We start from the raw sequence: 24,471 nt of genomic DNA, 5'->3' as shown, positions 1-24,471 counted from the left end.
TGAAAAGTCCTTGACTAGTGTAAGCACTGCTCAGCAACAACTAAAACATTGGTGTGTTATCAACATTGTTCTCATCCTAAATCCAAAACACAGCACTGTACCAGCTGCTAGGAAGAAAATTAACTCTATCCCAGCCAAAACCAGGACAAACACCTAACGGTATTCCCAAAACAGTTCTAATAAATGCTCTTCTGCCAGTTTTCTGCATTGTTTTGTAGACTTTCACACTGGATGGTTGCTATTACGTATGTTGTCTCCTTTGTTCAGTGAAGCTATGTCATTTATCTGATGGTTGACTGACTGTTTTTCATTCAGACCTGTGTCAGTGTTTTCAGAATATCTGTATCAACAGTCCTAAAGCCTCTGGCACTTTTGAACAGTCTTTGAATCAATCATTGTATGTCTGGATATGCAAAGTAAATTACCTGCCATCCATCAGAGAAAACAGAACATGGCCTTTTTACTAGGTAAATTGCAATCAAATAAATAGAGAGGAAGGACCATCCTCTTCAGCAGCAGCTTACAGTCAGATCATCCTGGAGCAACAGGAAACTGTACCCTAAGGCATTTTCAAGGTAGATGGAGGTGCTGGAAGGGGTACTGCTGGCAGCTGACATTGGTCTTTGACGGGAATCAGACACGAAATACGGAAGAAAAGAAAAATGAAGGATTTTTCTTTCATGTTTTGAAAACTGAATAAATTGGAAGACTATCCTTATAACATTTAGTCTTTGTCAAATGTTAGGTTTAAAATTATTTAAAAATTAAGAATAATGCAAGAATGTTTGGTTTTTTTTTTTAAAGAACCTGGATTTGTGTAACTTTTCCATGTTGCGCAAATAATACTTTTCTAGTAATTTTTAATAAATAACTTGGCTGGTATTTCTAAAATTTTAAGCATAGCGTGATAACTGAGGTTAAAGGCGAGAACGATATTTGCCAGAGAGTTGAATTTAAGCTAGCGTAAATGTGATTATTTAACTATAAAGATCTCCAATCTTTCTTTCTTCATTGGCACTGGAAAGGTCAGGAGTTTAGCATTTGGACACATGTTTTTTGCATTAGTTTAGTTAGGAAATTCCATTTCTGTTTCAAAGAGTTATGTCCAGTTACATAATTTCTATTCCCTCTGCATAAAAACTAGTAATCCAAAACTGGAAACTGTATTTTTCAATGTATTGTGAAACTTTCAGAACAGTCAGATGAGGACAGTGAGAGCATTTAAGCTTCATACATATGGTTATATTTGCTGTTAGTGCTGTGCATATCATCCTTTAATTTTGCTGTGTAATGCTTGCCAAGACTCTGAGACATAATGCAAACTGAATGGCAATACAATGGGGAAGGAATTCAGGGCTGAGCAGTCCAAGGGGAACGTACTGGAAAACAAAAATAAAAAACAATGCACATAGATACTGCTCCTATGTCTAATCTGGTGCAATGATAGCTGTGTTTTGCTTTTTCTTCTTTTTCCTTTTCTGAAGGGAATTTTGGATCAACAACAACTCCTGGAAGGTCCACAGGGATCAGAAAACACTCGCTTTGGATCAGCAATCGCAACACTTGCAGACATTGATTTGGATGGCTTTAATGATGTTGTAATAGGTGCACCACTGGAAAACCAAAACTCTGGAGCAATTTACATTTACAATGGATTTCAAAAGACTATACGTACCAAATATTCTCAGGTAATTAACTTTGTTGCATAATACTGTACTCAATGCCTTTAGAGGAAAACAGAAGGATTTTCTATCTTTTAGTTGGCTACTGTTTCCTCCTCTTAAAGGAGTACTGTTATTCTCATGGCTTATTCCAAGTTTTGTGCCTCTCCTTACTCAGCTGTCAGCATGCCCTGGTTGATGTTGTGGTGCTTATAACTGAAACATATAGAGGAAAAGGACTTGCAAGATGCTCCATCTGAGCCTCTTACAATTTTTGGTGCCTGTGTATGAAGTCAGCTAATTTCCTATACATTTTTTGACACCCATTATTCAGGTTTTTAGGGTTGATGTACAGCAATGAAGATTAGATAAATCCCAGTTCTGTAAATTATAAATATGTAGTATTAAAGGAAAAGACTTTCAAGAGTCTTTGCATATCCTGTATGCTAATATAATGGTAATTTTGATGTCACTTTCCATGCAGACTTTCTGGTTGCACAAAGTATTTGTTAGAAGTCCTGTTAAGCTTCCTATTCTTTGAGTTGCTCAATGTGAGATGGAAAAAGTTTCCAGTAAGTACTAGCTGGCATACAGCAGTCAGTTACTTGATCTACTTCCAAGACAGAAAAATCTAGTCCATTGTCTGCTCCAACAGGGGAGGGAAAAGTGCTTAAAAGCATCTGAGAAAACATCCACAAAAGCATTTTGTTTAAACAATACATTGCATATACAGAGAATATTGGTGAAAATCCATTGTTTAGGCTGCTGTCTACAGACTTAAGCATGCTTGTGGCAAACTCAGTAACCAAACTCTCTTTCCCAGAAAATTTTAGGATCAGATTCTGCTTTTGGACAACAGCTCCAATTCTTTGGAAGATCAGTAGATGGCCATAGAGACTTGGATGACGATGACATTACTGACGTATCAGTTGGTGCTGATGGAAATGTGGTTCTGCTATGGTTGGTAAACTCTTTTAGAAAGGAAGCACTTAATGATTCAGATGCAAGTTGAGCATTTAGTTAATTAAACAGCAAAACAAACAAACAAACCAAAAAGCTCTTTCATTCCGTGTGTTCAGGGCTAACACACTTATTGCCTCATCACTGCTATCATAGCTAGGTGAAAAACAGCATTAGACTAAGCCTCTTTTAAACATGTATCATCAAACCATCGAAAGCCAAGGCAGCGTGGGGGGCAGAGCCAGGGCACGCGGGGGGAAGCCGGGTGGTGGGGCTGCCGGGAGGGACCTGGGCAGGGATGGGGCGGGCCAGGAGACACCCCTGCCCGCTGCTGCTGTGCAGACACATGGTCCAGAGGGAAGGGGCAGCAGCAGGGAGTGGGGCTTGCTTGAACATGTTTGTAACAGCAGGTTGTTGTACTTCATTAGCCGCGGTATAATTTTGATAGCTGAGCCTGAGACAGATGAAAGCACTTCCCACACAACCTGCATGACCTTTACTGGCTGGTAGGTTGATCTGGGGGAAAGAGTTGTCCTAGGGTAAGGACAGAAAGCAGTGAAAGAGACTTGGCACCTATTTCTGGCAAGAAACCCATCTTTTCTGGCATGTGGCCTTTGCCAGAGCAATCTGAGTACTTTCACAAAATAAATAAAGGCATCACAGAACCCAAATCTTCTGCCTCCCTAAGTACTGTGTATTTCCTACGACTTCCTTGAGGAGCTAAATTAAAATGCAGCTGGCTTTCCTGTCTTTCGCTTGTCTTCTCGCCTGAGGCTCCCCATTGTAAGAAGAAAAACATTACTGAATTGCTACTTGTTTCATAATGAAACAAGATTATTAAAAATGAATGGTCAGTTTGGACCTTTGACCCACAATAGAACTGCTGCTGGTGCTGGTGGGAATTGCATTAAAGAAAATTATGCTCCTTGGAGTACCAGCATTTATTTAGATTTGATTAATGAAGATGCTCATTTTTCTTTCACTCTGGCATTTGGTCTGATTAATGAGTTTCACTTTTGATTAAAGTGTTTGTTTTCACATGCAGGGTTCCTTTGAAACTGTTCTTCAAAATCTTGATTAATTACATGAATGTTGTTTTTCTGAAAAATAAGAGTATTAATTAAAATGAAGAATTACCCTTCTTCACCTTTCCCAGAGGAGCTCAGTAACTTCCCTAAAGGAGCAGAAGAAGGTTACTTATTGAGAAAACAGGACAATGGCTTTGTTCTCTGTTATCCTAAGGGAAGGATTAGAGCATTAGGATAAAGACATTGATTATCCATTAATTTGACACAATAAATTATTTATTGTCATTTACTGAAAGCTACTGTATCAACAAATTCACTTACATGCAAAGAAAAATAATTTTACCAGTGCCATTAAAAAATGTTTACATTGGGAACCAAGAAAATTAATGTTACATTTACAGATAGTAATAGACAACAGCTTTTATGTTATCCAGTGCTCTTGAAAATCACATGTAACCTTTTAAAAATGTTTTTCAGGTCACGAAGCATTGCAAATGTGTCCATAATTGCCTCATTTAAACCCGAGAAAATCAGTCTGCTGAACAAGAACACAGAAATAACTGTCAAAATATGTTTTCAGGCTACATTTAGACCTGCTAAGAGAAATAATCAAGTGGGTAAGAGTATTTCAATGACTTGTCTTATATTAATTTCTTCAAAAGTCCATTATTCAAATGAGAAGTGGATAGTCTAAAGATATATTGGATTGAATGTCAAGAAAGGCAAAATCAGTATAAAACTCAAGTGCCTGAGAAAGCGTTTTTAAGACCTGCTTTCATCACTGGCTCCATAATCTTTGAAAAGTGAGGAATTAACTGCGTAAAGGAGAGCTGTATCCTTGCTGTTCAACAAACCCCAGAAAATGTCATTAGTGAGAAGCTGGTTTTTTCCAACCTGCTGGTTTCACCAGAAGACTGCAGACTTTTCTTCTCTTCAGAAAAAAAAAATATAAAAAAATTTCCATAGGCTCAGCGCAGATACTGGTGGGGAGGAGGTCTTCTTTTTAGAGGACAGGAGAGCACCAAATATTTCTGAAACCAGCACTGGCCTCTCATGAAGCTATTTAGTTAAACATACATGTCAGGGATAACACCAGTTGGACTGCTTCAGTGCTATGTATAGTGCCTTTAGGAACTGTTGATTGTGAGCTATAAAATAACGGTGAACCTCCACAGCATATTAGTCATAATATGAAGAGAAGAAGCCAGAAATTATTACGTGATTGAAGAAAAGATGCAGATTCGTTATAGTCTCCTCAGAGTTCAGGGATATGGTTGCAAGGCCCCTTTATCTAGAGTAATCCTGGCCCTGCTGACTGGCTTCTTGCCTGAGCTGCAGGCTTGGACATCTGCAGTGGAGACTGGATTGATTGCCATTTAATGTGCTCTCTGTGGATGAGAACTTGTGGCAGGATTTAAACCTGTTTGACTGCTTTGGAAAACACAAGAGAAAATTTTATCATTTTGAGACTATTCTGTGTTTAGCAAACTACGAAAAAAAGTAAAATATTTGGTGTGGTTTGGAAAGCCTGGTCACTCTCTAATGTTGAGCATAGTAATGAGATCATGGGCAGTCATACTCAGCAAAAAATGTACTGTTACTCTTCTTGTAGTTATAAAGTACAATGCGACATTGGATGCAGATCTCCAGTCCTCTAGAGTGACTTCTAGAGGATTGTTCAAAGAAAATAATGAAAGGTACATGCAGAGGGATCTTGTGGTACGTCATGAGGAGAATTGTGTTTATGCCGTCTTCAGTGTACAGGTAAGTGCAATTGCAAGCAGTCTTATGTGACAAAAATGATCAGAAGAAGACGTTGATGAATTTTACGTCTGTAAGGTGAATTTCATGCATGGTGTACTCAATGATTTGTTTCTCAAATCTCCCACAACTGAAAAATACTTAGTAAGATTCTGATTTCAAAGAAACTAATAACTGTCAAATTCAGCACTGCTTTTTAGGACAGAAGAGGCAGTTCTTAATTATGTAATTCAGCTCTGACATAACACAGAGCCCATAGTCCAGAGTTTCAATAGATTTTAATTTCCCTCTGAGTAGATTCTTCTGTAAGAACTAAGACATACATGCAAATGTTTTCTCTCAAACTAACTTCAGGCAGACTTCTGGTGCATGCTAGCCCTAGGTATAGACCTAGGAAAAAAAAAAAAAAAAGTCTCCATCTTTCTCTAGAACCAAAGACTGAACACAGCCCTGAGAGTTGCCTTAAGCCTCCTGCATGATGCTGGGTCAGGTAGAGGATTTTGATTGCTTTGCAGTGCAAATATCTTTGACTTGTTGATCACATTTAGCGCCATTGTGGAGCCATGAGCTGTAGGGCTAGAAGAGTATTCATCCATTACTAAGAAACAGAGGACACATGAGGTACATTCAGACCCAGCTGCTCTCTGTAAGGCAGAATGGAACAGGAATTTGACTCCTGCAGCCAGGTAAGAATGAAAGTCACATGGTGGTGGCTTTTGAGGACCAGCTTCTGCAGCTGCAGAGACTCTGCATGTTCCTTAGTCCTAGAAGTGACTGTGATGAATAGAGTCTCCAGGAATCCTAGGAAAATGAGTTTTATCATGGAAATGGCACTAAAAGCTGTTTAGCAAGAGGAGCCCATGCTAGGCAATCTCACAAAATTATTTCGGTCAAGAAATGAAGCTTTGCACTGTTACTTCTTATTTAGAGCAAGTATGATTTTACTATGCATTCTCAATTTACAATAGAGTTACCAGTTTTACCCTGTTTGCTGTGCTGACAGCTATCATCTGAACCGTGTGTTTTACAGGAACCTTCCGATGCAGTGAATTCCCTTAGTTTGCGCATTGACATTGGCCTTGCGAATCCTGGCTCCAGCCCTGTCCTTGATATATATTCTCCTGCATCTGTGGCCTATAGTGTAAGTATGCAGACTTACTATTGAAAAATGCATGGCTATACACACATCCATAACGTGTGGCCCCCACAAACACCAAAGAGGTGCATGCAAGTGAAAACTGGTGTTCTAGTTAAGTCACTGGGCTGAAAGCAGGCACCTGGGGGGGCGTCCCCTGGTTCCTTTTATACCTTTGTCTGCATTGCATGGGCTTGCTCACACTCACACACACACATGTCAGGCACCATGGCATAACAAGCATGTTGGCTGAGCCGTGTCACTGTTGATGTGAACTTCTAGTAGATGGCAAAGATGAACTGTTTTAGGGTAGTAAAAGAGTACGTAAAAGAGAGATGGAACCCCTTCAATTACATCACATTTGTTGTGGGTTAAGAATAACCTGCCTGCACCGTTCTTATGGATCAGTTGACATGGAATAACATGTTAATGAGTTTTAACTTGTTCATGTGTCACAGTTTTTAACGCCCTTAAGAGGGATTTTCTTATCTTCAAACCAAGAATGTGCTTCACCTCAAAGGTATTTGCACTCTACTGTCTGTAGATAATTTTAAAGTTGAGCACTGTCATTCAGGAAATGTTTTTGGTTTTCGTAGATTCCTTTTGTTAAAGACTGTGGTGAAGATGAACTTTGTTTCTGTGATCTTGTTCTGAATGTTCAGCAGAAGGCAGATGATGGGTAAGAGCTGAATCGGTGGAATTGTTGGGGTTGGGTGTTAAGTTTTCACCAGTTGGTTTGTTTGTAGGCTTTGGATGAATTTCCAGATGAGAATGCCTTTCTAGTTCAACATTTACTTAGAAATAGCAGGGATAAAAAAAGCAATAGCATTTCTGTATAAATAACTAATCAAGGAAAAAGAGGTATGATAAGAATACAGATACAGAAGTAGGACTCTTGTCAGCTTAGACAAACCCAATTTTTGGTACCTGAGGGATTGAGGACGCAGTGAGCATTCAGAAGAATCGTGTCTGGCTGGCTGCTGTCAGGAAGGGGAGCACGCTGGGAGAGCAGCAGTGGCTGCAGCAGCCATCTTGGTCCCTCCCGCAGGGAGCAGTGAGGATCCTGCAGCAGGCTGTGCCACTGGGGAGCTGAGGTCAGCCATTCGGGCAGCACATATTCCAAGTCCATACGCAGATATACGCATACATGTACAGTACACACAGAGACAGTGCTGCCTCTTCCTGGAGCTGCCATCCAAGTCCGCCGCCCATTCTCTGCCCACCTTCCCACCAGGGTAGAGCCCTTGAAAATAGAGCAAAGTGACTTTGACCGTACATAATCAAGGTCCTACACTTTAAGAAGACACTAATTCCATTTGGTTTTACGAAACACCATCACAGAGTTTCTTATATCAAAGGATTTAGAAAGCAGAGCATTTAAAATATAGGAACATAGGAAATGTCTTGCTGTGCTTGTTATTTGTTGTTGGCTACAGGCAACACATTTTCATGATCCACAGCTGTTCTAGTACCTCTGTTTCCAACAATGGACTTTATTTTCCAACAGCAAGCAGCAGTTTGTTGTCAGCAGCAAAAACAGACGACTAACGTTCAACGTCAAATTGAGAAATAAAAAGGAAAATGCATATAACACCAGAATCCAGGCTACATTTTCAGACAACTTGTTTTTTGCATCATCATCTTTACCGGTATGTGATACCCAACTTCACTGTTTCTGTTATTGCCACTGATTTTCGAGCTTCTCAGAGAATTTTTTTTTTTTCTTTCTAGTAGTGCCTATCCCAGGAAAGAATGTGTGTGCAAACCTCTCTCCCAATTTATTTTCTTGGATACCAGAATTATTCCCTTCGGCATATCAGTTTATTTAGGTCAAGGAGAGACACTGCCAACTCAGCGTAAAAGTTGGCAACCTGTTGAGTTTGACTTCACCTCAGTATTTCAGCCATCTTTTCCTCACTTTAGGCCTTGGCACCCACATCTTCTGCTTGACAATATGCCTGAATGCAGTTGCTGTGCCACAGGGAATTTGTATTTGATAAATCAAGCATGCAGCATTGATGATGCGGCGTTAAAGCACAGACTTTGGATCTAGAAATAGTGTTACTGCCAAGGCCATGTGTTCCAGCTAGACAGTTAATCAGATTGAAATGATTGCTATACCAGAAGCTCTTCTTCTAATGAATTTTGTCTTAGAAAAGGGGAAAGAAAGGAATTATACATACTATTTTGGGGAATGCAGTAAATCTATAATCTCAGCTGTTGCTCCCAAACAATTAATGAGGGATGAAATCCAGACTTCAGTGCTTGGCTTATGTGGTCAGGCTGCTACTGGAGAGGTGCATGATAATCCTAGGGGTGAAATCCAGAGCAATCCCTATACTGAAGGGAGAGGAGGGATAGGAGCATTCATCACTGCCCAAGAGCAGCATATTCCTGAACAATGGACTGGCAGAAGTACTCCACACAGCACTGAGGATGCCCCTCTACCTCCCCATCCTGTTGTGCAGCAAAATTGCTCATTCCACTCATGCCAAAAGACAACACTGGAGCTAGGATTTTCTTTTGCTTTAAAACCCCACTTGCTTAGAAGTATTTCAGCCTGCAAGTGAAGCTTTTGACCAAAAATGCGCCTGCTTCAAAGCAGGAAGAAAAGCATAAGCTGAGAATGTATGGGTGTTGGTTTTGGGGTTTTTTTTGTAGCATAATTCATGAATGGTAAATGTCTGCTAGGGATGCTTATAACAAAAGACAGTACATTTTAATGAATTCTTTTCAAAGTGATGATAAATGGCTATGGTCTACAAGTTTGTCTTTGATGTAGGACGATGACATGCTAAATATTCTGCAAAATAGTAAACAAATTCTTATGTATTGTAGATTTTCCTACAAAAGTACGATAGAGTTCCCCTCTGCACACTAACTTCTACAGTGAGAGTACTTAACGAGCTCTCAGGTCATGTAAATATGTCTGCAAAAGTTCTGTAAAAATGCTGTAAAAAAGCACTGTAGGAGTTAATGCTGGAGGTGACCTGTACTCTCTAGCCTGTATTTCTTCTTCCAAGCCCAGCACAAAATTCTAACAAGATCATTACAGCTCACTAGAAATCGCATGGGACTGGTCCTTGTCCCACCTTTCTCCTGCCTCTCTCCTAGCCCTGCCTATGCCCCACCCATCTGCTGCATCTCTAGGAATTAGTAGTACTGTTTGTACTACTCCTTAGTAATACATGTCCTGTTGAAGATACAGACTGGGAACTTCCTCTCTGCTTTATCAAAACCTGATATTAAGATGACTTTTCTGTTTGCTTCCTCTGCAGAGCGATGGGACTGAAGTCTCATGTCAGACAGAAACCGCACAAAGTAGTGTCATTTGCCAAATAAGCTATCCTGTTTTCAGAACAGGACAACAGGTACAGCTAGCATGTTTAAATAACCTTGAATGATACCCCAAAAGCTTTTTTATTGTTGTTTTCCCCTAAATCTGCATTTACTGCTGGTGAGGATTTCTTAGATTTGCCAACAGTTAACTTTGCTTTGGGTTTCAGAGGCGTTAAAAGAAGCAAAGCAAGGGCTAAACTTTTGTGACTGCCTGCCAGATGAAAGGAAAAAAAGGCTCTTGAAGCACATTTCTCCCTACCCATGGCTTTCAAATGCTACTGTACTTTGTAACTCTTGGAGGGTGAGGGCTGGGGGCAGAAGCAGAGAGGATCGTGCATAGCCTCCTGGGAACTGAGCACAATTCCCGTCAAACCCCTCCTGCTGCATGAACCTGGGGTAGCTCCCTCTCCTGCTCTGTGAATTTCATCTCTCCAAGAAAGCAGTATCGCTTTGAGGGGAGATGGGTGGCCCACATAGCCCTAGGATAGATCGTATATCCTTTTTCTCATGTATACCGTAAATCTTGGGATATCCATGGTTTTATGGAACTTAATCTCTTATTCCTCAAGGGCAGAATAGAAATAGGCTTCCAGCCTCTAACACAATCAACGGGAGCAATAAGAAACTTACTAGAAAGAACAGACATTCTGCAGCGGGGGGGGGCCAAAATAAAAAAAAACTAATTACATATAAAAAGTTAAGTTTGTTATGAATTTTTAATGGCATTGGTCAAAGCAGACCTGTTGGAATCAATGGAAGGAAAGAGTGAATACAAAACTTGTGTTAGTGCTAGTGTTCAAAAGCATGTAATTGAAGCAATCCTGAACACCTTTTGTTGCAGCTTGTAGCTAGTTAGACACAATTTAAAAATACAAATAACTCATGTTTATGTAACAATGTCAATTTGTAGGGGAAAGTGAAACAAAGCAATTCTGGAGTATTAGAAATTACTGAAATATTACACAGAAATCAGTGGAAAATTCAGATACAGAGGGCAATTCTAGATTGTTGCACATATGAATAATTATGTTGATATTGGGAAGTCCTTCGGATGTTGTACCATAAACTCATTTACAGTGTGTTCCTTGTCTCTTCCATAGGTATCCTTTGATATTAGTTTTGATTTTAACCTGAAAAATCTTCAGAATGTGGCAGTTCTAAGTTTTCATGCGTTGAGGTAAAGTAATCGTATGAGAGCAACTTAGGTATTAATACCTTATTTGTATAAAATAATATTATAACACCTTGCTTAAACATGTTTTTATGAACAGCGAAAGTAAGGAAGAGCAAGAATTGGACAACCAGGTCAGCTTATCAATTCCTTTGCGATATGATGCAGAAATTCACATCACAAGGTATGCTGAATAATGTAGAGTCACTGTCATTTTGCCAAGGCATTTGAATATAGGAACAGTCTTGAAAGGCCACTGAAAAGATAGTGAAACTTTGTTTTAATTTGCAAGTATAAGAAATTCCCACTTCATCAACAGTAGCAGAATTTTATGTCCTTCCAATAATCTTACATGTAAAAAATTATGGAATGTGTAGTAAGAAATTGTGGTCCATGTTTACATTTGAATATAGGAACAGTCTTGAAAGGCCACTGAAAAGATAGTGAAACTTTGTTTTAATTTGCAAGTATAAGAAATTCCCACTTCATCAACAGTAGCAGAATTTTATGTCCTTCCAATAATCTTACATGTAAAAAATTATGGAATGTGTAGTAAGAAATTGTGGATCCATGTTTATCTCTGAACAATTGTTGTAGAGGCTCATGTGAATGGAAGTGGTATAAATGCCAAACAGTGCTTGTGGTTTTGGTAATATAATTAGTATATACTATACAATAAGATTGGGCCTCTGGGCTCAAATGTAGTGACATTGGATCAAATCTGGAGTTAAACTGATCAAAGCTAAGCAAACGAACAACAACAAAAAGAAAAAAATGCCCCAGCTCAAATTCTCAACAAAGGGGGGCGGGGAAAAGGAAAAAAATAATTATGGACATATCTGCTGAACCTTGACCAAAAATATAAACTCTTTTTAGCAGTTAATGATAGAGATAATGATTTGAACTAAAACCTGAGGTGGCACATGGCAGATTCCCCCTTGCTGCAGCTGCATTGGCATGGGGAGCAGCACAGCCCGCTTTCCCATGCGTCCGTCCAGAGACTCTGGCTCACACCTACCCCTTACCTCCTGGTGTCAGCCCTTTCCCCTCCCCGTGCAAGGCAGGTCGGGGCTGTTGCAAGAGGGATCCTTTACCCTGGGAAGGGCAGTTTGTAAGGAGAGACAGCTGGGTGGGCAGGGGGAGAGGGACACACAAAAACCCCTTTAAGACAGATCTTCACATCATGCCCTTGAAACCTCTTGTCAGCCCTGGAAACCCGTGGTGATTTGGGATGCACTGAAACTGTAATTAGTCTGTTACTGTTCCAAACAAGAATGATTTCAGTTACAGTTTAACTTAAATTAGAACTGAAACAAAAATACACTGGTTTGACTCTCAGATCAAGATAGCATATTTTACTTTTCATCAAAGAGAAGATTTGTTTATCTTTCCTAATTACTGAATTTCTAGGATAAATGACATGTCATTACATTTGATGCACTCGGTCACCAATTCTTGGTGAAAAAATGCTTTTGCAACCCGAAGCATTCCAAAATTTGTAAACAAACTGATAGAAAATAAATAGTAATTATTGAAAGAATGACAGAAATTTGAAAAGAGGAAGCTGCTTAAAAATGCACAGCAACAATGAATTCAGGAAATGAATATTCAAAGATCACCATAACTAGAAGAACTGTTGGCCGCATAGGATGACCTGAGCTGGAATACAGACCACAGTACAGAAGATTAGTTTAATAACCTGCTTTGCAGCAGCGGTTTCAGAATATTCAGAGGCCCTGCATTCACTGCCGCTAGGTGCACCGATTCTGGAGTCATGCAGAATTTTTCAGATTATTTTAATTGCAGAGAAGCATTTGAGTCAGTGATGCAAGTTCTTTCAGCTCCCTGTGAAAGCTGCATGAGACTTCAGCAGAAGCAGAGTGTTTGTTACTTAAGTTAGCAGCAGCACAGAGTCTACAGGAGCATCTGACTAAGGGGCTAGCACAGCAACTTAAGCAGCCTCCTAGGAAATTGAGATGGTGCAGACTTGAATCAGCAAATTTAATTAGCTGAGAAATATGAACAGAAACTCAATGCTTCAGAAAAGGCCAGGCATGGAGTCTATAAAAGAGTTACTCAAGGAAAAACAGGGGTTTGAATTCAGGTGCATCTCCCGAGTATGAAAAAATGCAATTTCATATGCAAGTCAAGGCATGAAGGAATCCCTACTGCCAGAAAAGGATTAGTTATTCTTGGAGATGAATCAATTTAAAAGAACTAAAGGAAATACACATTAAGCCAAGGTACAATTTAAAATGCTTCCCTTGGAGTTAGCTCATTTTTATACTCTTCCACTTAGGAAATATCTATCTGGAGATAGTTCCTTCTTGAGGCAGGTAATATAGCCGAGGAGCAACCTCTTAAAAGACAAGGGTTGAGAAAAAAGTGTTGTCTTGCTGAAGTGAAGCCTTTCTAGGGGAAATCTCCTAATCTGAGTTTCCAGGAGAAGAGGTGGGAATTAGTCTTACCAGTGACTCCTGCAAGGACAAGGAAGCTGATACTACGCATCCTGGAAGGACCGGAGATTTGAGCAGTAAGGAAGCAGAAAATGCATCACGCAAGTTTTTCTAGGAGGCCCCTCAAGGAAGGGGCCCACAGGAAGAAGTATGGAGGATCAAAAAGGATCCACGATGCAGTATGGAGGAGCACAACTGATCAGGAAGCACCTCTGTGAGACTGCACACATGTTAATTTGGGATTGTGCACACAGATGTTACCCAGATTAAATGGGGAGAGTGGCACTGGTAAAGGGGGTGGATTTGCACCTTGTGCTACAGGAAGAGCTGATATACAAATCATGATAGCCCCTGCTCCTTGTTAACTCACTCCTCAGCTTGCTTTTTGAGTGCTCAAATTAGCCTCCTAATGAAAGCTAATGATGAAGAGCAGACACAGTTCTGGGATGGTTCAGCAGTGGAGATGCTCACAGGTAGCAGCACATGGATGCGATGCACTACACAGGAATGCTTTCATTGTCTTTGAGCATGGTCCCAGCTGGCTGAGCCCCTCAAGCATCCACAGGCCCTCACACCACATACTTCCATCACACACCTGTATTTTCATGCTGTGGTGGGCTGCAACCACCCTCATGTTACTTTGGAAATTTTGAATTTTGAAACCCATAAATACTAAAGAAAGTGTCCCAGAGGAGACTGAGGGCTACGTGGTATGTACCATGCACACAAGCAGGGTGCTGTATGTGTTTCCACACCGAGGTGGTGTGGAAACAAGCCTGCCTGTGGTCTATGGCATTAGGGCGCAGGACCTCCCTTGGAGTCTGTTGGTGTTTGCTGTTATACATGTACCAAGAGGGACTGTCAGGGGTCCTTTTCTGAGAAAGGAGACCACTGCAAGGCTGAAAGTCACAGTTTGTGCCCCAGAGAGGAGCTTGCAGTATGGCACTGAAACACCATGGGGTGCTCGAGGCTAAGTGGAGCCTGCATCTCATGCAGCCCCCCATCTTACCTTGACATGCTCGCTCCGGCTCTGGGCTTCAGTACACCGTGTATTTTCTTAACCAGCTTTGTAAAATTCAAACAGCAGTACAAGTGACTGATTTTTCCTCTGACTGTACTTCTGACCTGTTTCACGAAGGCACATCCAGTAACATATGTTTTCAAACCAGCTGCCAAATTGAAATGTATTGTTTTATGGTTGTTAACTAGGCTTGCCAGCATCAACTTTTATGAAGTATACTCTGGTCATAACATTCCTTCCACTGTGAATAATTTTGAAGATATTGGCCCATTGTTCAACTTCTCAGTTAAGGTTAGTAAATGTTTCTGTTTCTCGTTCGAGAAGCTGCCTTACCTCCTCCTGTAGCCTGGTCCCAAAACATGCTTGAAAAAACATTCCTGATTTCACTGTCTGATTTTGATGCTTTTGAATCAGTCAAGTAAGGAAAAAAAAAAATGCAAATAGCTGGGGGATAAATGCTTACAGTCTTTATGAGGTTAAGGATGAAATTTGCAGTTACTGCACAAGTAGAATGGGGGAGGGATTGGTCCTGCACTGTTTACATATTTAGAAGATCGTTAATGCTTAACTGTAGGCCAACTTAGAATGTTTTTTCACAGAGCGTATTTGTCTTCTGCCAGTTTGATAAAGGAAAACAAGTCTTTGCAGGCATGGACTTTGAAACTTAAAGTTTGGCAAGGGTTAAGTGCTCAAACCAGATGCAAGAACTAGCCAGATTTACATTTATTACATAACTCAGAAAAACTTAGATCCAAATATGCAACGTGGAAGAAACTTAAATTATGTTCCATTTACATTCCTGTAACTGCTACTCTGAAGGACTCAACAGGCCTATTGGCTGTGGCAGAATATTTGCTTTTCAAAACATATTTCATGCAGTTAATACAAGCTTTGCTAAGGAAACAGAGAGGGACCTGAAGCTATACAATACACTTTCTGCTTTACTATTGGCATAATGTAATTACTACCCTAGTAAGTGTCTTAGTAGAAAAAACATTGATGCAAAAGGAGTCCAGTTCTTCCATACTCATCCATGATTTCTGATTTTCTTGCTATATCAAATAATTTATGCATATGTAAGTATAGCTACCTGAATTAATTGTGAGTTATTTGCTTTGCAGGTGACGACAGGAAGTATTCCAGTAAAGATGGCATCTGTAAAAATCTATCTTCCAGAACTGACCAGCAAAGACAACCCACTGATGTACATAACTGCAGTCACCACAGATCAGGTGAATAACTGAATTACATAAACTGCTGTGTTTTGGGGTTTAATCAGTACAATAAACATTGATTATTTCCCTCATAGTGTGGCTGAGATTCAGAGAATATATGCCCTTTCTCCTTGTCCCTTCCTCAAAAAGGGAAGAGGTAGGACCTCCATGTCAGCAGTACACTAGTCTATTACGTGGCAGATGTGGATTATCTTTATGGTCCACGGCTGACTTTTCATATGACTCTGGAACTCTTCAGCTAGATCCTTCTCCAAGTTCCTGGGAACGTTATAGTAAAAATGGAATTTTTAGATCGGGACAATCCCTTCAGGTCAATGTATAGGGGGGCAAAAAATTACTGTAAGAGTTGTTTAATTCTGATCAAAAGCACATACAGTCTCTTAGTTTCCTAAAGTATCGAGTGTTATATAATTCACAATCTAGCCTTTCACAGCCACCATCTGATCCCAGAAATATGTATTATTATGATGACTATAAACTCCTGAGTATGATGTCATCCAATTTCATTCTTGCCATCTTTCCTAGGCCAGAGGTGTTACTTGTCAAGCTCAGGTAAATCCACTGCAAATAGGGAAAAGACCCTATTCTGTATCTTTCACGAAAGAGAACTACAGAGCTTCCAAAGAACTGGTGAGTAAGACTCAGGGCTGCAGTACCGCAGGACAGGGGCACAGAGCTGATCCTTACGAGACCACTGCTGTACCTGTGGGGACAGCTGTGGTGGGGTGGCATTCCTCATTCACAGTGCAGGAGTGCAGCCTATGGATGTTTTCAAACATACTGCATCTGCCTTAGAAGAAAAGGTGCATGTTCTTCACAGCCTGCAAGCACTTAATTTGTGTGCACAGAATGGCAAAGGCAAGGGCAAAAAATCTGGATGTTAAAAGAATATTTGTTAAAGTGTATTTTTAATGCATGCTGTTGCCTCTCCTTGCTGTTTCCCCGGAAGAACTGCAAGAATGTGAAGTGCAGTACCATCGCATGCAAACTGGAAGACGTTATGCTGAAGGGAGAGTACTTTGTGAATGTGTCCACCCGAATCTGGAACGGAACCTTTGCTGCTGTGAGTATCAGCTGCACCTTCATGAAGGATCCAATACTCAAATATTTCCTAACTCCTCATATTTTTCAAAGTTCAGTAAAGAGACCTTCCAATCTAGAAAGACCTTCCCTTACTTTACATTGTTGTGTGTGTTTTTCCAGATTAAAAACTTGAATCTAAAAGTAAAGTAAGTAGTGAGGCTGCATAATGGAGCTGATAACCTTCAGTCCAGCACAAAATCTAAGAAAATGCTGTGATAACGCAATCTTAACAGCTGAAAAAAACATTTTCTGTGTCTGTTAAATTCATTCAAGGGGAACTACAGTTTCCACAAAATTCAATATAGGACAGCAGAGTACAGTATCATCATAGCCTGGAAAATAATGTTGCTTTCAGCTTTTGAACATCACAGCCTACATCGTGATCATTTTAAGTCACGTCAAAATATCAAAAGCCTGTTAGTGCTGCCAGTTATATTTGTTAGAGAAGGTGTGGAAATTTTTTTTAATTGATTTTTGTTTTTATTAGAGCTGGTGTCAAGGAAACAGTCCTTGCTTAAAGACCTACAGGATGCTTAAAAATATCCATCAATAATACCTTGACTTTCCCATTTTAAATCACCATGTGTCCTCCAGGATAAAACTCATCATGAATTACCAGACTTTGGAAATGAGACCATGTTTGCTTCTTAGCTAGGCAACCAACCAAACTGTTTTGGAGTCCTGGGTTTGCCTAGAGCGTCAGGAACATGACGCAGTCTCCTTAGTTTGTCTGGCGAGTCTTATGGCAGGTATTGACATTTAACAGCAGGGCTGTTGTGAGCTTTAGCATTCAGCTCTTAAAAGGTCAGGTTGATAATGTAATATACTTATGCAAGTGTGTGAATGAAAGCATCTGTCTGGCTTTAAAGTTTGTATTGTTCAAATCAGCTGGGTCAAGACCACTTGTTAGTGCTGTCAGGTACACAGAAGGCGGAGACCTGAACAAAAGGTTGCTACCCTTGCAAGAAACTGGAAATAATTTGTTTACCACTGGGTGATGGGAAGGAAAGATCACATGTCACGGTCTTCCTCTCATCTCCCATTTTGTTATTTTCTATTTGATTGTCAATGTTCAATGCAAATAACCTTGCAAGCACTCAATAATGCATATAATCAGCCTTTTTATTTAGTGGCAATCAGTCATTGTCCAAGAAGGGGATAGCAGGCTTGCCGGTACCTGCTAGGCAAAGCAAAGAAAGATGTGTTTAGGAACTAACGAGGTGCTTTGAATAGTGCTTAGGCAGGTTTCTAAACATTTAGGAGCGCAGGACAGACCACTTGGGCCGATGGCCACAGCACAGGCGTGCAATAACTGTATGCTGCAGGGATGGTCAATTCAGTGTGCGTCAGCTGCTGCGGAGCCACAGTTGCTCACGTTCCCTGTATCAAGCCCACAGTACCTGGCCCTGCCACAGAGAAATGGCTGAGGAGGCAAAATGACAGAGCAGGCATTGCATTTGGTATGGCTGGCGAGTGCTCCTGTACTCCCATGAACCTGAGGCCATTCCCGGTGGTGCTGTAGGAAGCGGGGCTCTCCGTGCCCACCGCACGAGGAAAAGAGCAGTGGTGAGCTGGCAGTGTCTGTATAGCCACGCTCCTCTCCTCTCAACACATGCACGGAGGGAAGTGGGATCTGGCACAAGGTCCCTTTTCAAATGGGAATTGGCTTAAAATTTTTGTTGTCTTCTTTGTTTAAGCTGAGGGACCGATGTCAGAATTTGAGCAGTGGAGAGGAACAGATAGTGATAGGAAAAAATAAATGGGGAAAAACAGAAGCATTGGACAGAGGTGAGGGGGGAAAAAAGGGAAAGAACATCCAGTTTCCATTTCTTTCAAAGGCCAGAGATATATCCCCATCTGTCTTTTGTTGCTGAGCTATTTCTTTCTTTCTCACTGTTATTTTCTCCCCCCCATCTCTTCACTGCTAGCAGCAGTGACAGCTTTGAAATAACTATAAAAATGGATATATAATCAACTCCTGTTTTGCTTGAACTATATGTTAAAGAAAAGAAGCCAGTTCTCCAGTTTCATTGCTAATAAGTAAGAACAGCAAAATTAAGTCTGGATTACTGATACTTTATTACTTTCATAGACATATTAGCTTGGGACAAATAAAAAGATCATTTTAATTTTGTTAATACTGTGGGGGTTTTTTCTGGTTCTAAAGTCTTCATTTCAAAGCAAGAGAATTATTTTAGGATGTCTACATTCTAGTCGATTTGCCCTGTAATAGAGCTTTACAGTTGTTTTAATCTTCTCTTTCAGTTAACTTTTCAGACATTACAACTCTCTGCAGAGGCAAAAATCGATACACATAACCCTGAGTTATTTATAATTGGAGAGAATACCCTAACTGTAAGTGATAAATAAGTACATTTTTTCAACTTCTCTCTCTTTTACTGTATTAAAGTGATAATATCTAATTTCAGTGTCCTTTAGGAGTACGTAACAAATTACAAACTCTGACATTTGATTATGTTGAACTAATGTATCCTTTTGGCTATATACAACCTCCCTTAAGTTACTAAAATGTTTTCATTTCAGGCAACTGCTATATAAATCAGACTTAGTTAAAAACTGTAGATCTCAAATAGATTGTAGAACTACCAGCAAAACTCCATTAGAAACTTCTGAAATTCATTTAGCTTCCTGTTGATCAAAAGATCAAAATGTGGACTTCTTTCTGCAACGTAATTAATTGTTGTAGATAAATGAGCTCTGGGAAGCATTTTCGCAAATCTGATTTATAGTCTTACTTCTGTAAGTTCATTTGGTTTGATGTTTGTAGGCAAATGTTTGGCACAGGTGTCCATCAAATAAATTTAATCTTATTTGTAAAAGAACGTGGAGTATTTTTGCATTTGGAATGGCTGTCATATAGACAATATGGATGCAGCTAATCTCAAGAGAAGTCTCCAAACCACCGCTTTGTTAGTGTAGAATCCTTCTCCCAAGGTTTCCATCTGCTATACACAAACATAAACAACGCTTGAAGAATACATTAGCGCTGTGGTGCTGTTGTAATAAAAAGATGCCTTGTTCTCTTGGCCTACCTAGAGAGGAACACTCATCCATTTGCAATACTAAGTTTAGGTTTATTTTTACAGTATTTACCAGCCTTTTTTATCCATAAAAATAACCAAGGCTGTTGAAGACCAAAATGCAAGTTAGTAAGGGAGTCAAATATGTGTGAGAATGTGTAGTATAGCCCATTCACAGGCAATGGAAAATTCAGTTAAGTACGTACGAAGGCAGTTATTGATTGATTTATCTCAATGTGGAAATAAGACCATAATTCAGTACTGTTTTTTCGTCATTGTTTTCTCATGGATCACTCCATTTCTTGTGAAGAACCTCTAATGTACCTCCTATTTGTATTCAGGGAAACCTCCAGTGCCTGAAGAAGCAAAGGGAATATATGTGTTTTCTGGAAATAATGCCATGTTTTTGCTGAAAAACTATATGCCTGTATTTGAACTGTGCTGAGTGCCTCAGCTTTGTGGCACGGCATTACTTCTGCTAGGAGATGAAACTCATTAATACACAATGCAAATATTCCAATTAATTGCACAGGCTTTTTAGGTAGCTCATAAACCATGTATGACGAGGTATTTTTCCACAGTTGGAGTTCCAATACTGCCAAATTTATGTTACCACCAGTTCTGATGGTGATTTCAGGAGAACCAGAATTTAATTATTCAAATGACTGTTGATTAAGTCAGTTGACAAATAAAAGGTAATTCCTCAGCCAGCCACTGAAACGTCTGCAGCTGGGACTTCTACAGCTCTGAGGCAGTGGCTGAACAGACCCTGAAAGTTATCCACAGGGCTCCTAAGAAACGCAGTGGCTTTTGGTGAGGCTTACAGCCTGATCCTTACTTGATAGCCTCTTGCTCTGTGAGAAGTCTTGGAAAACGTGCCAGCTGGTGCAGGTACACTCTCCCTAGGGCAGACAGTTTGCTTCGACACTTCAGCGATGGAGTCAGTACCCAGCACTGCATATACTTCTTGGCAGGCCAGCAGTGATACCCAATCTTTGCCCTTCGCACTTCCTTGGGAATAGGACAGTGCGGAAGCAATCTGTGAGTTTATTTCCCTACTTACCCTGTTATTTCAGATGAGGGCGGTAGGATTCATCCAACTTACTATCTGCATTAGCCATCCACATCAGAGTTAGCCCTTCTATAAACCCTAACCTGTAGAAAGAATAGGTATTTCTGAGATGCAATTCATCTCACCTTAAAGATGATCCTGAAAATAAGTAGGGTGAATTAGGCCCTAAAAAAGCCTATCCTTCTCCATTGGAAGCCAAGGAACTACATTGTAGATATAACACTAGATGAGGTGAATCCCAGCTGTGGTGTCTTACTGACCACAGTTTGACTTCAGGGAAGATATTTGTCCTTAGGCATCGATTTACCTCTCCAACAGTGCCACTTCACTGTTAATTTAATGGAGAAAGCATTACTAGGCAAACTGCACATACATATGAGATTGGCTCTTTACTTTTAATGAGCTGGGTTGCTGTGTAGCCAAACAAATGAATATTGCCTTGTGATGCTATGTGGGGAAGCAGCTTAGGTATCTTTGCGTAAAAGCTTTCAGATTTTTTCCAAGTTGGAAAGGACTGCCAGCTGGAGGACAGAACGTTAACCTGCTATAATCATCATTATAGCCATTTGGTTAGAAAATACACAAAGCCATCCTGCCTCAGCGAAATGAATACACACAGCCACACCTAGCACAACACTGGAGCCTTCCAGCAGAAATGACTGAAATCCCTGAGATGTCAGCCCAGTGCAAGTTTCCCAGAAAGCTTAAGATTAAATTACACCAGACAAATGCACTGAGCAAACAACCCTGAGAAAATAAACCAACGTGACTCCTTTTATCATGTTTCAGGAAGGAAAAATCCTTCATGCTAAATGCATGTCGTTCCAAGATTAAATGCAAAGATTTGACAGTTCATAAATATTACAGCAATGTCTCCCTGAGCAACTATGTTATATGTAACTATATAGTCGGTCATACCCAATCCAACTAGATACAGTGTCACCTGAAAACTAACTTCCAGATACCATATGCTGTTCTGGGAGCTCTCTGGTATTGCTTGTAGTTCAGGAAGCAAAGGTGTGCTAGAAACACTCCTGTTTGACCCATACATCTGACAACAAATTCATGCAGTTGACTCAGGAGAACACAGATTAACATGAGAAGATCTAACAAGTTGTTAGTGGTTTCCCAGAAGATAAGAACAGCAGGCAAAGGAGATAGAGGTACCTGCCCAGCAGGAGGGGAGAAATTTCAGCAGACACAATGAGTGCATGATGGTGTCTGTCCTCCATGATTAGTATTGCCTCCTACAGCTGCCCACCACAGATAACAGGCTCTGACAACGCTCGGTTGGAAGCAGTTCTTCTCCACTGATGCAGCAGAAGTCTGTTTTGAGCAGATGGGGCTCTACACCAGGCTATTCCCCACCTGCATGTAAGCATGTCTGGTTTACCTAGTGATGGTGTGTCCGTGCACTATGGGGACAACGCTGAAAGAGCTCCTGTTACTGGAGAGGCAGAAAGCTGGCAGGAAGAGATTGCTTCTCTGCCTGCTATGTATGGCCAAGCGTGATGAGCGCCCCTAATGCTTAACTGGCACTGCCGTGTGCCATGCTGGTGCAACCAGGTAGCTGTGGACACCAGTGAAAGGGCTGTAATTGCCCGGTGTGTTCCAGTCATTGATCCTGGAGTGTGTGCAGTCCAGCTATTCTTGATTAGTGAAGTATTTGGTTTACAAATCCTATTTTATATGCACTTAACATTAACCCCTAACGCGCAATCTCTCTGCTTTCAGATCCCAGTTACAATAATAAAGCCGGATGAGAAAGCTGAGATACCAGTTGGTGTTGTGATTGGCAGTATATTGGCTGGACTCCTCTTGCTGTTAGTATTAGTTGCCGTTTTGTGGAAAGTAAGTAGGTGTTTATATTCTTTAAAAAAAAAGCAGAAAGGGATAAATACATTTGGGCTATTTTCTTTGGAATCTCTCTTCACTGGTGCTGAACAAAACCGCACATGCAGTTTGGTGGTACGAATAATACTGCATTGGCATTGCGCCCTTGATGGGAGCATTTAGAAGGGCTTTAAAAATCAAAATTCTGAAACGGGTCCCCATAGAAATTGGCAACATGAAGATGATAAATGAGTTTCCAATGGTTCAAAACAGGGGCTGTGGCATTTACTTTTTTCCTTTTGACACTGCCTGCCTCCTTCCCTAACTCCCCAGCTGGGCTCTGAACTCCCATGATATTCCTAGTGGGCAAGGCTGGGGATTAGAAGCAAGGAGGGAGAGGATATACACTGAACAGACAAAAAGAGAACAGAGAAGGGTGAGGGCAGAAAGTCATTTACAAAGAACACCTAGATTAAGGAGAGAGAAGTTTTTCTGTGTGCCAGGGCATTGGTGCTTGAAGGGCTCCTTGGCACACCAAGGCAGCATGAAGATGCCTGTATCTTGGCAGGGACGCAACTGGCTACTCGGCACTGCTGTTTTGGCATTTAGTTGCACCAGCCAGGAGTTTAAGGCCCAGCTCCTTTCATTTTAGTTAGGAATTATCTACAAATCAAACACTGTATGTGTGTGCGTGCACACACGTGCATTTCTACCATCACACTATTTAGCTCAGCTGAGAAATGTAACTATCAATGACTCACCGTGATGTTGTGTTACTTTAATACTTCTCACAGCTTGGCTTCTTCAAGAGACAGTATGAGAAAATGGCACAGGATATAGAAGATGTCGATGAAATTACAGAACTCACAAAGGACAAAGACTGAAGATGATGAGTTATGTGGATAAAGAGAGATCTGAGCCACCAACAGTAGTTGTGATCCAGTCGGTTCTTCAGCTGGAGTGCCTTAAAGCTTAGTAACATTTAAACATTTTTAATGAAAGTGTCTTTTTATAGATGAAAATATTTTACAGATTCTACTCTATTATAAGAGTAACTGCAGGACAGTTTGTTTTTTTCAAAAATGATTTATAGTGCCTTTTCTTGTAAATTTTTGCCTTTCAAACAAACTTAGCCCTTAGAACTGGCAGGTCCGGAGTTTACAGTAACATATTGTGCCAGCAACCCTTCTCCTGATCCACTGCAGAGTGAAACAGAGCAATTTATTTCAGATTATTGTGGAATAGCATCAGTTCATAATTCAGTTGACAAGTACCATATGTGTAAAGGACATTTTCTATTAAGTTGATGATGAATGTGTGGTGAATACTGCTTCCAGACTGGGAGAAGAAAACTCATTTTTTCATTGACTAGCTCCATCCTTATTGTTTTAGAGAAATAATTTGCACCAGCAAACCTTTGTCTTAAGTAATCTGTAAAGTGGGAACTGTGTATGAAGATGTCTGTCTGGGTGCTACAGGACAACTGGATGGGCAAACTGTTCCAAAAGTTCACCATATTCCTTGCACTAAGGCCACACTAAATCACTGAAGTACATTGCTTTGGGGAAATATTGCCAAACGGTATGTATAACTGCCTTCTGCATACTTTCTCTCCAAGAAGAAAATATGAATTTCATAATCACTTACAGCACGTGCTCTGCAATGTTATGATCGG

At 40.4% G+C, this 24,471-nt stretch overlaps 1 protein-coding gene across 1 annotated transcript in view; it reads left to right on the top strand.

Moving 5' to 3' along the window:
- ITGA2 (integrin subunit alpha 2) overlaps positions 1 to 23,680 on the top strand; it is a gene marked incomplete at its 5' end in the record, with an annotated part of 49,362 nt that extends 25,682 nt beyond the window's left edge. Inside the window, 17 exons of the mRNA XM_009272533.1 lie at positions 1,485 to 1,688; positions 2,485 to 2,621; positions 4,127 to 4,266; positions 5,262 to 5,413; positions 6,441 to 6,551; positions 7,142 to 7,224; positions 8,053 to 8,194; positions 9,824 to 9,916; positions 10,985 to 11,061; positions 11,156 to 11,239; positions 14,721 to 14,823; positions 15,654 to 15,764; positions 16,293 to 16,397; positions 16,717 to 16,830; positions 19,116 to 19,205; positions 22,698 to 22,814; positions 23,591 to 23,680. Of these exons, the coding sequence (XP_009270808.1) occupies positions 1,485 to 1,688; positions 2,485 to 2,621; positions 4,127 to 4,266; positions 5,262 to 5,413; positions 6,441 to 6,551; positions 7,142 to 7,224; positions 8,053 to 8,194; positions 9,824 to 9,916; positions 10,985 to 11,061; positions 11,156 to 11,239; positions 14,721 to 14,823; positions 15,654 to 15,764; positions 16,293 to 16,397; positions 16,717 to 16,830; positions 19,116 to 19,205; positions 22,698 to 22,814; positions 23,591 to 23,680 (1,953 nt within the window). The remainder of the gene's footprint in view (positions 1 to 1,484; positions 1,689 to 2,484; positions 2,622 to 4,126; positions 4,267 to 5,261; positions 5,414 to 6,440; positions 6,552 to 7,141; positions 7,225 to 8,052; positions 8,195 to 9,823; positions 9,917 to 10,984; positions 11,062 to 11,155; positions 11,240 to 14,720; positions 14,824 to 15,653; positions 15,765 to 16,292; positions 16,398 to 16,716; positions 16,831 to 19,115; positions 19,206 to 22,697; positions 22,815 to 23,590) is intronic.
- Positions 23,681 to 24,471: the final 791 nt, after the last annotated feature.

The sequence above is a fragment of the Aptenodytes forsteri genome, unplaced genomic scaffold, assembly GCF_000699145.1.
Source record: "Aptenodytes forsteri isolate BGI_AS27 unplaced genomic scaffold, ASM69914v1 Scaffold92, whole genome shotgun sequence".
Lineage (NCBI taxonomy): Eukaryota > Metazoa > Chordata > Aves > Sphenisciformes > Spheniscidae > Aptenodytes > Aptenodytes forsteri.
This window is presented reverse-complemented; position numbering and strand designations above follow the sequence as displayed.